The sequence below is a fragment of the Danio rerio genome, chromosome 20, assembly GCF_049306965.1.
Source record: "Danio rerio strain Tuebingen ecotype United States chromosome 20, GRCz12tu, whole genome shotgun sequence".
Classification (NCBI taxonomy): domain Eukaryota; kingdom Metazoa; phylum Chordata; class Actinopteri; order Cypriniformes; family Danionidae; genus Danio; species Danio rerio.
The window spans coordinates 34114988-34129280 of record NC_133195.1 but is presented as its reverse complement, the minus strand read 5'-3'; the positions used below and the strand labels follow the sequence as shown (position 1 = coordinate 34129280).

Here is a 14293-nt window from a genome sequence, read left to right as displayed (position 1 = left end):
CCCTCAACTTGAACCGTATTTGTTGTTTTGGACGAGAGCGCAGTTCCACACTATGAAGCGTGAGACTGAGAGACAGAGAGTAATGAAAGGCATGAGGGGGTCTAGACTGGAAGGGGGCTGGTTTAGGTAATAAGAAGGGAGTTTATTTACATGCCTGAATTAATATGTGCGTTTAAAATCATGTCACACATTAAATGCATAAACACAAACACATACTTTCCACTCTAATTATTTCACTTGGGAGCATTTTTTCACCCTAGGCCAAGTGGAAATATGTGAAAACATACCTACACATACATTTAACTGCAATTTGCAGGTGAAATATTCACCGAACAAACACACTGCAGTAAAATTTGAGTTCTTGTATTCATAGCATTCAGTCAAAGCATATATTAGGCGACAGCACACACCGGACTGTTGTTTGTGTTCATTAATAACTGTACCATTTCAAATCAGACATTTATTTTATTTAATTGTAAAAATAATTAGTTAATATTCTGTGAAAATCTATATCATTAGCAAAAATAGATCACAACAGAATCAATGGTTGTTTTTTGTTTTTTGTTGTCTTTTTGAACAATTCAAGTATGTCAATAATTTAATGATCCTTTTAGAAAAGTGTTTGTGGTCACACATTACAATAAGGTTTCATTAGTTTGTGGATTTACCAACAAGGACTAATAATGAGCAATACATGTACAATAATCATAATCATAGTTCAACATTTACTAATGAATTATTAAAATCCAAAATCATAATTGTTAACATTTGTTAATTCACTGCGAGTTAACATGAACTAGTGATTAACAGCTTTATTTTCATAAACTAACTTTAACAAACATGAAGACATACCCAAATAAATGTATTGTGCATTGTTTGATCATGTTAGTAAATGCATTAACTAACACAACCTTATTGTAAAGTGTTACCGTGTTTGCTGCTATCTTGAATGAATCATTTGAATGAATCAGTTGAATTAATTACTCATTAATACAGTCACTTTCCACCTCCTAATAGCAATTTATTTTCATGTTAAAAGTTTTACTGCATTAATCCAACATATTTGTATATAAAAGATATTAAAATCACTAAGCTCATTGCATTATTTATGCGGTTGTAATTTGGCAACGTATATTCACTGGTGCTACTTTTGAACACAGTTTGATAAAAGAGCTCAATACAGCAAGGTAAAAGCCATGACTGCTTTAGCAGATATGGTTTTATTTCAGGTAGTAGTATGTTCAATTCAAATGGGATTAAAGCATTAAAGTATTCTTTTTTACTTTAGTCACTATGTTGAATTTCTCAACTGCTATGTGACATTCAACAAACAATGCTATACAATGTTACCACGTTTATATAATTTACCCCCAGAAATTAAACATTTTGGTTTGAAAGGGCTGTGAAACACACTACAATAAATATGTAATTGTGTTTTGTTTAATAAAACCATATCCACTATGGAGAATAAATAGTATAACTCAAATCACAACCTTTGTCATGATTATATATTTCTAATATACACACATACACTGGGGTCAGAGCAGCTCTCCGGACCCTAGTTTCATCCAGGTTACTTTCCTCTGACTCGTTTTTAAAACTAGAGTAGGGCTTCACAATATTGGATAAATCTGACAGTTCAATATTTTTTTTCCACTGCAATAAATATTGCGATATAAAATACATTTCACCAGATGACTTAAATAGCTTTGTTTGCCAAATCATTGTTTTAGATTGATTGGGAGGATCTTGTAGGGGAGTGAAATTTACATATATTTGTATGTAATTTATTATATACATACAGTGAATCTGGAAAGTATTCATAGCGCTTCACTTTTTGCACAATTTTTTATGTTAGAGCCTTGTTCCAAAATGGATTAAATATATTTATTTCCTCAAAATTCTACACACAATACCCCATAATGACAAAGTGGAAAAAGATTTTTTGAAATCGTTTCAAATTTATTAAAAATAAAAAACCTGATAAATCACATGTACACCAGTATTTACAGCCTTTGCGGTGACGCTCTAAATTGAGCTCAGGTACATTCTGTTTCCACTGATCATTCTTGAGGTGTTTCAGCAACTTAATTGGAGTTCACCTGTGGTAAATTTAGTTGATTGGACATGGTTTGAAAAGGCATACACCTGTCCATATATGCTTCCAGGGTTGACTGTGCATGTCAACGCACAAACCAAGCATTAAGACAAAGGAATTGTCTGTAGACCTCCGAAACAGGATTGTCTTAAGGCATAAGGCTGGGTGGGGAAGGTTACAGAAAATTTTTTGCTGCTCTAAAAATTCCAATGAGCACAGTGGCCTCCATCATCCGAGAGTGGAAGATGTTTGGAACCACCAGGACTCTTTCTAGAGCTGGCCGGCTATCTAAGCTGAGTAATCAGGGGAGAAAATAAATTTCACTTCAGTATGGTTCAATTTTGCAGCATCTCCACAAATCTCACATGTTTTGACCTGTGGTTTCTGATCAACTATAAATTCAACTCTACATTGCCTATCTTGCATTGTGACTTTTGCGGACACATACATGCGATATTGATGCTCAAAGTCTCAAACAATAAATTGTGCAGCTCTACACTGGAGCTACCGGACTTTTATTTAAGAAAGGTCATGTTTTTGGAAGATAAACTGTAATTGTGTACGAGTTACTAGACTGCTTCAAGTTATTTTTAACAAAGTTATTACGAACAAATTACAAAATGTATAAATGGTCAAAATAACTGCCTCTGTATGGTTCTAGTGTTAATTATTTTATTGAAACATTCTCAAAAATCTCTTATTATTCATAAGAATTATATTTGTTATTACTGGCTCAAAGTCTCGAACGGGATAACCCTTTAGTTCTATAGCAGAAATTAGAATATTTATCTTTCAGTATACATACTTATTACACATTATAGAATGTTTTGATCCCTAAATTGACTTGTAATTAGGGCTGAGTGATTAAATGTAAATTATTCGAAATCGACATTCAAAACCTATAATCAATCAAATATTTCCTAATCCATTTTTTCAAATACTTTTACTACTTCATTTATGACTGTACTTTTCAGGCAATGTGTTTTTTTAATTTCAGTTGTTCAACGCTGATGTTCAATAAAAAATCATAGATAATAAATAGTGTGTTTCTTTCAATTATTTTTAAATCAAGTATTTTTTAATCAAGTAATGCACCCTTCGTTTAAAAATCTCTCACTTTTAATACGTGAGCATATTTACTGTACAAAACCTGTCAATGAACTATAAAATAAAATAAAATAAATACATAAAATAATCAATCATTACTTGTAATTTAGTTAAAATGTTCAATCAATCGAGATTTAAAATTTAGGCCAAATCGCAAAGCCCTACTTGTGATTCCCATTTTTTTTTGTCTTTAGACTTTTTGTGTAGGCTATCAGTTATTAAATTGAATGAACATTATCATGCTTGTGAAAATTGGTCAGAAGCTTGGTTTTCCTCTAATAATAACATGTATGCATTTGAATGTCTGTGTCTCTAGGAACTGCCATTCCCAAGTCAGGTGATCTACAACAGGGTTGGCAAGTGTGGAAGTCGGACCGTGGTCCTGCTGCTAAGGATTCTGGCAGAAAAGCACCAGTTTAACCTGGTGTCCTCTGACATCCATAACAAAACCAGACTTACAAAGCATGAGCAGGTCAGTGGATGGGTGAGTGTGTGTCTGAGGCAAATAACACCTATGAGAATTTGTGTAGTATGCTGAGATAAAAAGCTTAGTGTGATGACTTGCTGATGTGATTAAATAAAGGTGTTTGCCAAGGGAAATGCTCCCTGTGTGCCAGCAGCAATGAAACACATCCGAATGGCACTCATTGTGGAGAAAAGCACACACTTTATTTCCTTACGGAGAGGAAAAGAAAATATTCTGTCATCCCTTTTGGGTCGAGTCATGCCGCTACACCTCCACACAGCTAAACTCAACCTACTGTATGAAAAGTTCAAATAAATACTCTAATGAAATAACACTCATACAGTGCATTTGTTGAGCGGGGGAGTGAAATTAAAGTGAAACTGAAGAAATTTTTGACAGGAAGTCTATCCTTATTCAATAATATTTTCATAATTCCATCTGGACAGTATGGGGTCTGAATGCTGGAATAAAATGATTTTGTGAGTGATAAATTATTCATAAGTGTAAGAGGGTAAACTGGTTAGATGTACAGTAAACATTCAAAGCTAATATTAAAAGTGAGTGTTTACAGGGGGAAGCTCAGAACACAAGCATGTTTCATTGCCATCAGAAAGACCCACTGTCTGAAATGTGTGTTGAGAAGGATGAGAGAGAGTGGAAAACAGCCATTGGAAAACCTGGACCACTCTTCTTTCCAACACAAAAGAAGATATTTTGAAAAATGTCTGTGGATCTCATTATTCTTAACATTTTTTATTGTTATAGAATATGTAGGGGATAATGAAATGTTTGCCATGCATTAAATAATTTTACCACATTGCACTCAGTAAAAGTTTGTTCTAATTGGTCAATCACAACATGCCAAAGTCACAGCATGTTATATATTATATATAGGGCTGCACGATTCTGGCTTAAATGTGAATCACGATTTTTTTTGCTTAAAATCAAGATCAAGATTCTTTCTCATGATTCTGTAGATGTAAAATAAAGGTTAATATGAGTAGACTATTATTATTATTGTTGTTAATTCTCAAACATGTGGCCACCTTGAAATTATAAGGATCTATCTGCGTTCAGGATGATTTTGAGATAATGAGCTTCAAAGTTTTTGCAATCCATATAGCAAACAGTATGTGTGCAAAAAAGTCTTAAAATGTAAACAATAAGTTGCCAATTAATAAGAGTATGTCAATAACTAAATTTTGACAAAAATGTCAGATAGAACCTTATAATTCTAAAGTGACGATATGGTAAAACAACAATAGTAATATTAGGCTTATATGTAGGTCTACTCTTGGTTAAAATGATACATTTTGTACGGTCATTATGGTGGACTTGAGCAGACTTTTAATATGTCCTGTTTGTTAATTCACAGTAAAATGATGACATCAGAATATAACTATTCATAATTAAAAAAATAAATTATTATGTTTGAGACATACTGTAATAGTGACGTGTGTTTTCCCTGGTAAAATCAGACATTTGTCATTGTCAGATTTCTTCTTGCATTATATTCAACATTAGGCTATATAAGCTAGAGTAGCTATACTGAAACTGTATAACATTTATTTTCATGCACAACACTGTGTGGTAGCTATGAATAAAAAAAAACATATCAAATGCTTGCTGTAATCATAAAATGCGTTATGATCATTTAAATGATGTGCAGCCAGTTTCATTTTTACTTCCTAGTGCAGCTCATGGCTGCCGCTCTCAAACAATTGCTCTGTGCAACAAACTGAATGTTATTTACTACTTCATTACCTGTTATTCACAGCCTATGCAGGTTCTGTTCACTAAAGTAGCCGTCATTGGTGTGTACGTGCGTGTGTTTTTCAGCAGTAAACAAACAGCCTCGCGGTCAGCTCACTTGTGATTTTGCAGCTGTGAATACATTACATGAAGACAAATTACATTTCTGGGTGAATTATATCTTATAAATACAGTATGTGACACATTTAACACCATTTGAGGTGTTCATGTTCCTTTAAGGACTTGTACGACTGCCTTTAAGCTTCTCTTGTGACCTCGAAAATATAATTGGCTGAATCATAGAAAAGCAAAATTAAGATCGTGTGTAGGGTCGAATCGAGATCGTGATCTTTTTTCGATTAATCGTGCAGCCCTAATTATATACATATATATATATATATATATATATATATATATATATATATATATATATATATATATATAGCATTCAGTATTTTTTCTTTCTGTCAGCTTTACTCAAAGGGTTAATAAAACATTACAACTCACATTTAGCTCAGTTTTGTGTCTATTTGTTCAGTTTTGTGGAAGATAATGTTCATTTTTGCAGTTGTTTCAGTAGTATCTGGATGCAGCCTTTGTAATGCAAGCTGAGATTGCTTCACTTAGCGATGCAATGGCAGATGCAATGCACTCAAATGGAGCGAATGACGTCATTGTGAGGGGTGGGGTTAGACGAGCCCATTAAAAAGATTGATTGCAGCTCAGATTGCACTGCACCAGGTCTGCATCCAGACCCCTCATTGTTTTTGGAGAATCAAGCCCTTTCGTTTTATACTGATAAACTAACAACTGCTTGACATTAAACTTAAACATTAAGGATTGAAAATCACGAGATCGTTAGTTTGGTTTGAAGTCATAATTTTATTACAAACACACTGTGTTTTGTGAAAGAAATTTAATTTACTTATCTCTGTGTTGGAATGAATGTCTCTCATCTGCTTGGAATCTGTCTGATAAACCAAAATGCTTATTATTATCAGATTATTATCAAACATGACCTCAGTCACCTGCACATACTTAAAAATGCATAAAATACAAATTTGATTGTATACGTTTATCGAGAACAATAACATTCATTTTTTTATTCAATTCAATTCAATTCACCTCTATTTGTATAGCGCTTTTACAATGTAGATTGTGTCAAAGCAGCTTCACATAAAACATCATAGTAAATTAGAACAGTGTAGTTCAGTTTTTATTGTTTAAGTTCAGTTTAGCTCAGTTCAGTTTGGTTTAATAATCACTACTGAGAGTCCAAACACTGTAGAGCAAATCCATCGATGCGTAGCTCTACCGATCCCAAACCATGCAAGCCAGGGCTCGACAATAAGGACTGCCCGATGGCCCGGGGCCAGCGTGCGAGACACTCGGGCCAGTGTACAGAATGTTACTGGCCCGATCGGGCCAGTGCTGCCTTTTTGCCTGCCAGATCGAGCCAGAGCTGCGTGCTGCGACTGTCTGTCAATTGTGTGCAAATGCAATCTTTCGGTGCTTTTACACATAGACGTTTGTTTCGGAATCTGTGTCGTTTCCCCCGTTAGCGCGTTTTTTTTTTGGCATGTATCCAGCAGTTGCGCTCGCATCCGCGTTAAATCAATCAGTCCGAGATCGCCTGAATGAGATGGTCTCTGTTCTATTGAGCGAATCGATTGTAGCGAAAAAACAAAACAATGCAACGAACTAACGACCCAGGCTATATCACAGTGTATTATGTTCGTGTAATAGCCATATATACGGCTATATGAAGAGAGAATGATGAGCAGGGCGAGATGTCATTCTTACCGGTAAATGCGAAAGTGAAAGCATGCTGAAATATTACCGAGAGCTGTTTATCCAGCCTGATCTCAGTTTATCCGTTAGGAAAATTGACCGAAGTTAATATCTGATCATTTTTTCCATGTTTTAATCTTACAATATGTTGTGTTAGGCCAGTTGTTTTGTTCATTTCTGCACTGACAGCTCGAAAGAAAATCAACATTGATCTGCTTCGCGATCTGATGCAGTCTCGGTTCACCTGCTATGTCTCTCTATAATTTAAGCCTAAAATACAGAATTATAGTCAACGTTTTTTTAATAGATTGATTAATTCAATAGATAGATATCTACAAAACCTGACAATTGAAATGAGGCTCTGTATGAGAAAGTCTGATCTCGATTTGTATGTGGTGACGATGTCTATGGGTTGTTAAAATTAAAGTGCACATTTTCACTTATAAAATATTTTATACACAACTGGTCAAAAGTTTGGGGTCAGTATGATTGTTAAATATGTTCAACTAAGCTTCTTCTGCTCACCAAGGCTGCAATTATTTCATCATAAATACAAATTGTGAAAGGTTGCACTATAAAATAACTGTTCAAAAGTAGTTTATCATTTGATTCATTCATTTATTCCAGTGATTTTAAAGATGAAATTTCAGCTTCATTACTCCAGTCACATGATCCTTCAGAAATCACTAATATTAATCATTATTATATTTATTAATGGTAATAGTAATCAAATCAATAATGTCTAGAGTAATGGTTTTATTTGAAACTACATATAATAACAAAGCAGTTATTTAAAATTTTGATAAATATTTAACAATTAAACATTTTTTTAATTTACATTTAATAAATGTAGTCTTGATGAACTGAATAATTTTCCTTAAAAAACATTTTAAAAATTACTGTAAATATATATACAGAGTTATTAGCCCCCTTTTGTTTTTGTTTTTTTTTCTTTTTAAAATATTTTCTAAATGATGTTTAACAGAATATACAGGGGTGCTAATAAACAGGGTTGCTAATAATTTAGGGGGACTAATAATTCTGAAATCAACTCTGTGTGTGTGTGTGTGTGTGTGTGTGTGTGTGTGTGTGTGTGTGTGTGTGTGTGTGTATGTATATATATATATGTATATATATATATATATATATATATATATATATATATATATATATATATATATTTATATATATATATTTATATATATATATATTTATATATATATATATATATATATATATATATATATATATATATATATATATATATATATATATGTTTATATATATATATATTTATACACACACACACACACACGCACAGTCAAATAGCTATTAACTTCTTCTTTTTTTTTGGTGGGGCGAGTGAAAATTTTGGCAGGGCAAGTAAAAATCAGAACCACTGGCCCGATCGATTTTTACGAAAAAAAATCCTTAGCGTTGAACCCTGCAAGCTAGTGGCAACAGCGGCGAGGGGAAAAAAAAAACTTTACAAATTGGTGAAAGTGAAAAAAAAAAACTTTGAGAGAAATTCAACCTTTTCAATTTCTCCGCTGGCCAAACGTCTTATGCAGAGCTGCAGACTCAAGCTGGGCTTCAGCAAAGACTTGTCTGTCCCCGTAGCGTCACAGGAATCAGTCTCATGCTCTCCACTCCTCCATGACCACCACAGTAGCTGCTCAGGAAACGGCCTGGTCCAGGATATGGAAACTTTGGGATCATCTCTTTGCTCATCTTAGATCGAATCAGTGACTCTGCATAGTCTGAGGGCCTCGGGATGAGTATTCCCAGTTGGAAATGGAGAATAAAGAGAATAGTTAGCATAGCTGCTGTTCATATTGTATAAAAACAAGCTGCAGAAACCTGTGTGTAAACCCACTAAGTGATGCAGTGAGTGTATGCTTTACTAAACAGATAGGTCTTTAATCTAGCTTTGAATTGGAAGAGTGTGTCTGAGCCTCGGACGTTATCAGGAAGGCTATTGCAGAGTTTAGGAGTCATAAAAGAGAAGGCTCTACCTCCTTTACTCAACTTTTCTACTACTACCAGAAGCCCTGAGTTTTGAGATCTTAGAGCGAGTTGGATTGTAGCGAGACAGAATGTTGGTTAGATAAACTGGAGCTAGATTATTTAAGCTTTCTATGTAAAAAGCAATATTTTAAATTCAATACGAAACTTAACAGGCAGCCAGTGTAAGGAGAATAAAATTGGGGTGATATGATCTTATTTTCTTTACCTGGTAAGAACTCTGGCATCTGCATTTTGTACTAATTGAAGTTTGTTAATAGAGGTTGCTGGGCAGCCAGCTAACAGTGCATTACAGTAGTCCAGCCTAGAAGTCATAAAAGTATGGACTAGCTTTTCTGCATCTAAGATCAATAGCAATTTTTAATTCTAAGCTTTATTATGCTATGTTGATCTTCCGTGTTTTAACAAAATGTGATTTTTTTTTTTTTTTTAATAGTTTTTGTGCCCACATTAATTTTTAAAGTATTTTTATATCATCTTATTACAGACAAATGGTCAAATGTGTTGGTTTAGGTGTAATGTATTGAGAAAAAAAGTCACACTCTCATTTCGTAGCTTATGTGCCTAAAATATACATTTCGGGTCATTTTTGGTCCATATTTGAATCTGTAAATTGATGAAGTAATTGTTTCTTATATGAATACTTAGAAGAAAAAGGGTTTTTTGGTTGGATTAGTGATACACACGTCTATTATCTATTAGCCATTTGACCGTACTTGGGGAATTATTCTGTCAGCATTGTCTGTGATTAGTTAGCATAACTGTTATTGAGTGCATTACATGTATTTTCAGTCCTTGTTTTGTCTGGCTGAAAGCTGTGGTTGTCACTGATTTTCTATTTGTCTATTTCTATCTTCAGGGTCTTCTAACCAAATGCACATTTTTTCCTCAGGACAAGGGTCATCAAACTCTCATTTAGAGAATTAATAATGAAGTTTATTTGTGGGGATAGATTGAATGTTTGGTCTGTTTTTGTACAAAACAAGTACAAATGTGGCTCCTTGCTATTAAACACTTGGTCTTCGCATCATTATATAAGTGTAAACGGAGCAAGGAGTTGTTAGTAATAAGAGAGTTCACAGGAAATACCCCGTCTGTCAACTGCCAGTTGATATAATTTGATATAATTTGCTTAATCTCATGTTGCTCCAGATTGCACAACTTTATTTTTCTTTTTGGAACTCCAAGAAGTTTCATAGTCTGCTGCTTCATTGAATGGAGATTCATAATAACCATGGTCTATAGGATCCTATCACACGTGCTGAAGTTACTATTCTTGCATTTAATTAGTTGAAGCACAAAAATATATAGATCTACATATTGCATTTTATTAAATCACGGCCACTCTGAGCTGCTGTGTTCATCTTGATTAATTTGCAAAAAGATATTGAGTTAAAAGGGAATAAATTCAATTTTCTCTGAACATTTAAAGTCAAGACAATTTTTAATAGAAGGAAAACCCTTTTAGACTGCTCATTTGCATAAGATTAAATTAAGATGTTTTGCATTATAAAAGGTCCTATTTTGGTTTTGAGGGTCTCCAACAATAGGCTGATATGCATGCAAGGTCAAAAAACACTTTCATTGTCTTATAATATGCATCTATTTTACCTAATTATCCCAACATCTCCAATTTGATTTGTTTAGCTATTCATTTGATTTCAAACCCCTCCTTTGCGTGAGGTTAATCTGCGCTGATTGGTCCAATGACCCAGTCTGCTGTGATTGGTCGACTGGGTTAAGCGCAAGACAGAGAGAGCCGACCACCATGGCTAAGAAGTAGCAGAGAGTATGTGAGAGCCCAATGCAAGTGGATTACAGCAATGCAGTTAAACACCAGCATATTACTCTACTCTTGAACCTAACCCCACATAATAACAACAACGAAACACATTCAGTATTAATCCACACAGTGGCAAAAGTTAAACATATTTGAAAATTGACAGTGCTGCGTGTGTGAGGAATAGCTGATGATGGCCATAGCAAAGTCAACTGGCAGAGCATCGAAAGTTTGGAAAAGCATTTAAATCGGTAAAGGAAGAAGCACACGTCACATTTTCAACACGGTTTAGATGCAATATGAGCATAACCCCATGGAGAGTTAACCTGAGAGATTGAGTACAAGCACTGATCTATAATAGATATAATAGAATGAATACAAGCCGCGTGGAGCGATTACAACTTACAACACACAATTTAAACACATATTTTCCAAACTACACAAAATAAGGCAACAATTTAATTACTCTTACATGATATGATCCAGAGGAAGAAAAAACTGGTCCATAACAGTTACTGACAAATTCCCATAAATAATAGCCTCTGCTGCTCTTTCTTGAATTGCAAACGGCTAGCGAATCCCGCATTGCAGCGTAGGTTATTGAATCAAAAATCTGAAAAATGACAGGAACAAACAGCACACAGTTGGCTATACTGTGATGTTATTGTTTAAATAAACTTTAACCCTTTATTCCCCACAGCCAAATCTCCATCTGTCAGTGATCGCCATGATCAGTTCCATAATCCCCCGTGCTCCGCTAGTGTCTGAGGGGATACTTACCGGATCTGGTACTACATATTTGGTGATGTACCATATCAACATCGGCGCATTCGAGTGAAAGATCCGAACCCAACCCAATTCATTTATTCAACTCCGAGTCGACTATTTTGTTAAAGAATCAATAGTTTTTAGGTCATTTTCAAAAACCCACAATAGGGCCTCTTCAAATTAAAAACCTAATTATATACTTGATTCAACTGAATAAAATATTGCCCATCACAATGCCAAGGTTTACCAAATAAAGCATCGGATCACATTCTTCATATTTTTATTTGACCTCAAGACACCAAAACATGGAACCCTTACCCAGTCATCTAGAGTACAAACTGAGGTGTAGCTTATGAAGTGGTCAAAGAAGCAGAATTAGACCCTTCAGTTTAAACTGATAAGCTAACAACTGCATGACATTATTATATATTAATATATACTGTATCATATATTGACTTGTAAAGCATTACTTTAGCAGGACAGCTTCTATATGTCTATAAAAGCATGTACAGCACAGGAAATTATTCCATTTTTCAAATTATGTCACTACCTCAGGTTGTTCATGATTTTTTTTGTTTTGGCATTTGGTGCAGAGTTTGGTAAAATAATAAAGCTTGAGCAGTGCACGTTTTATGGTGTGACGGCTTGAGTCAAGATGCAACATTAAGAGATTTAATTTTTGCTATGAAATCTCAGTTCTGAGGGTGGTCTTTTCCAACCTGGAAACTTCTGGAAGCTATTGTTGAGAGTTACAAGAAGCTGTGATCTACACACACACACACACACACACACACACACACACACACACACACACACACACACACACACACACACATACACACACACACACACACCGTCCTGGCACAGCAGACTAACATTACATCATCCCGCTCTGCATATGGTGATCCATTATAGGATTGTTAAGTCTCCCTATGCCTGTGTGTGTATGTTTGTAGTGACTGTAACATGCAGTTAAGGACACATGGGCTCTATCAGAGCAGACTGGGGCCCCAGCTGGCCCTCATTAGAAAACATTAAGCTAATGAGAAGTCCACCTCATCAGATGACCTAACCATTTTCCACTGCACCACGCACCGTCCACGCGAGGAATGTCTCCTTCAGTTGTGTTCTTCTGAGACCTAAGGGGTCTGTTTGCACTTTTTATATGTTGATGGTTTTATTTAATGGATTCATTTCTGTGGTTGAGGAATTATTGGTTTATGGTCACTTGCTGCAGCTGCCTTTCATACTTTTCATCCTAAATAGTAAACAAAAAAATTATAATTAGTGTGTCCCAAATCACAGTGTTTAAATAAGTCTTCCAGTGTTAAACTGACGGTCCATTTTCAGCAGACATTGGAAGTGTAGATCTTGATTTGAACTGCAATCACAGATAACGAAAATAAATGCTAAACTACAAACATGGCAGATGTGGAGAGGTATTGGCAAGAGGGTTTGAATGATCAATGTGTAATATCTAATCTAATGAAAAATAATGGTAACAACTTAAAGTTAATAATGACATAGCCCATTTTATGAATATGATGGAGGTTTTAGTCATGTCTATGACATTATTTTTTTTATCACTTTTATCATTAATTGCTTTATTAATAATTAGTGAAATTTTAAAGACAAATTGGATCTGTACACACTGTGGTTGAATGACATGATATGGGGTTTAATGACTTTTTCAATTTGCAATACTATTTTTGAGGTCAAGAAAAATATTAACGAAGCTGTTAAAAAAAATCGCTGACAACCTTAGAATGGCCTCAGGACAGTCATGTTTATGACAGATTTATGACAAGATATGTTGTCTTGATAATGTTAGGTTGTCATGCAAAGATTAAAACAGGTTATGGTGTTTTTTTATAAGTTTTCACAAGAAAGACATATCAAAAACAGTTATACTTGCATTTAAAATGACATAACTGGATTAAATGCTTAATAACAGTTGTCATAAGCATGCATAAAATGATGATAAAGCTTTCATAAACAGCATTTCAAGTGAATTGTTTTCAAAAAAATATTTAATTAATGTCATCTGCAATAATATTTCTGTACTTTCATAAAGACACAGATGCTAATTGATTTTTAAAAACCTCATATGAGAAAACAGAAGAAACAGAACAGTATGTTCATGATGAAGCAGTGTGTCCCAGCAACTTGCCTATGTTATGACCTAAACCGGTCACCACAAATAAGGAGAAGTCGAGTACAATTGCGGTACAAAAATATATTTATTTACTATTATTAAGGTCATGTTGCTAGCCCATCAGGTCCAAAACCGATCCTAGCCGAAAGGTAAGTGACCAGATTCCACGTGCAGCCTCTCACTCTCGTCTGAAACGAACACGCTATTTATAGCAGAGCAACTCAATCACAAACCGGTGTTCTCAATCCCAGCGCAATCAGCTGGACCTGCAACACACACACACAGATGCACAGACCGACACCCACACCCCAGCCACAAACGACCACAAGGGGTCGTCACACCTTCCTCCCC

The 14293-nt window shown here is 34.7% G+C and overlaps 1 protein-coding gene across 5 annotated transcripts in view; it reads left to right on the top strand.

Moving 5' to 3' along the window:
* usta (uronyl 2-sulfotransferase a) overlaps positions 1-14293 on the top strand; it is a 118858-nt gene that overhangs the window by 86539 nt on the left and 18026 nt on the right. For 3 of the 5 annotated variants that reach the window (XM_073932604.1, NM_001032729.1, XM_073932605.1), the window contains 1 exon segment: positions 3522-3677. In XM_073932604.1, the coding sequence (XP_073788705.1) occupies positions 3522-3677 (156 nt within the window). 5 annotated transcript variants of the gene reach the window in all.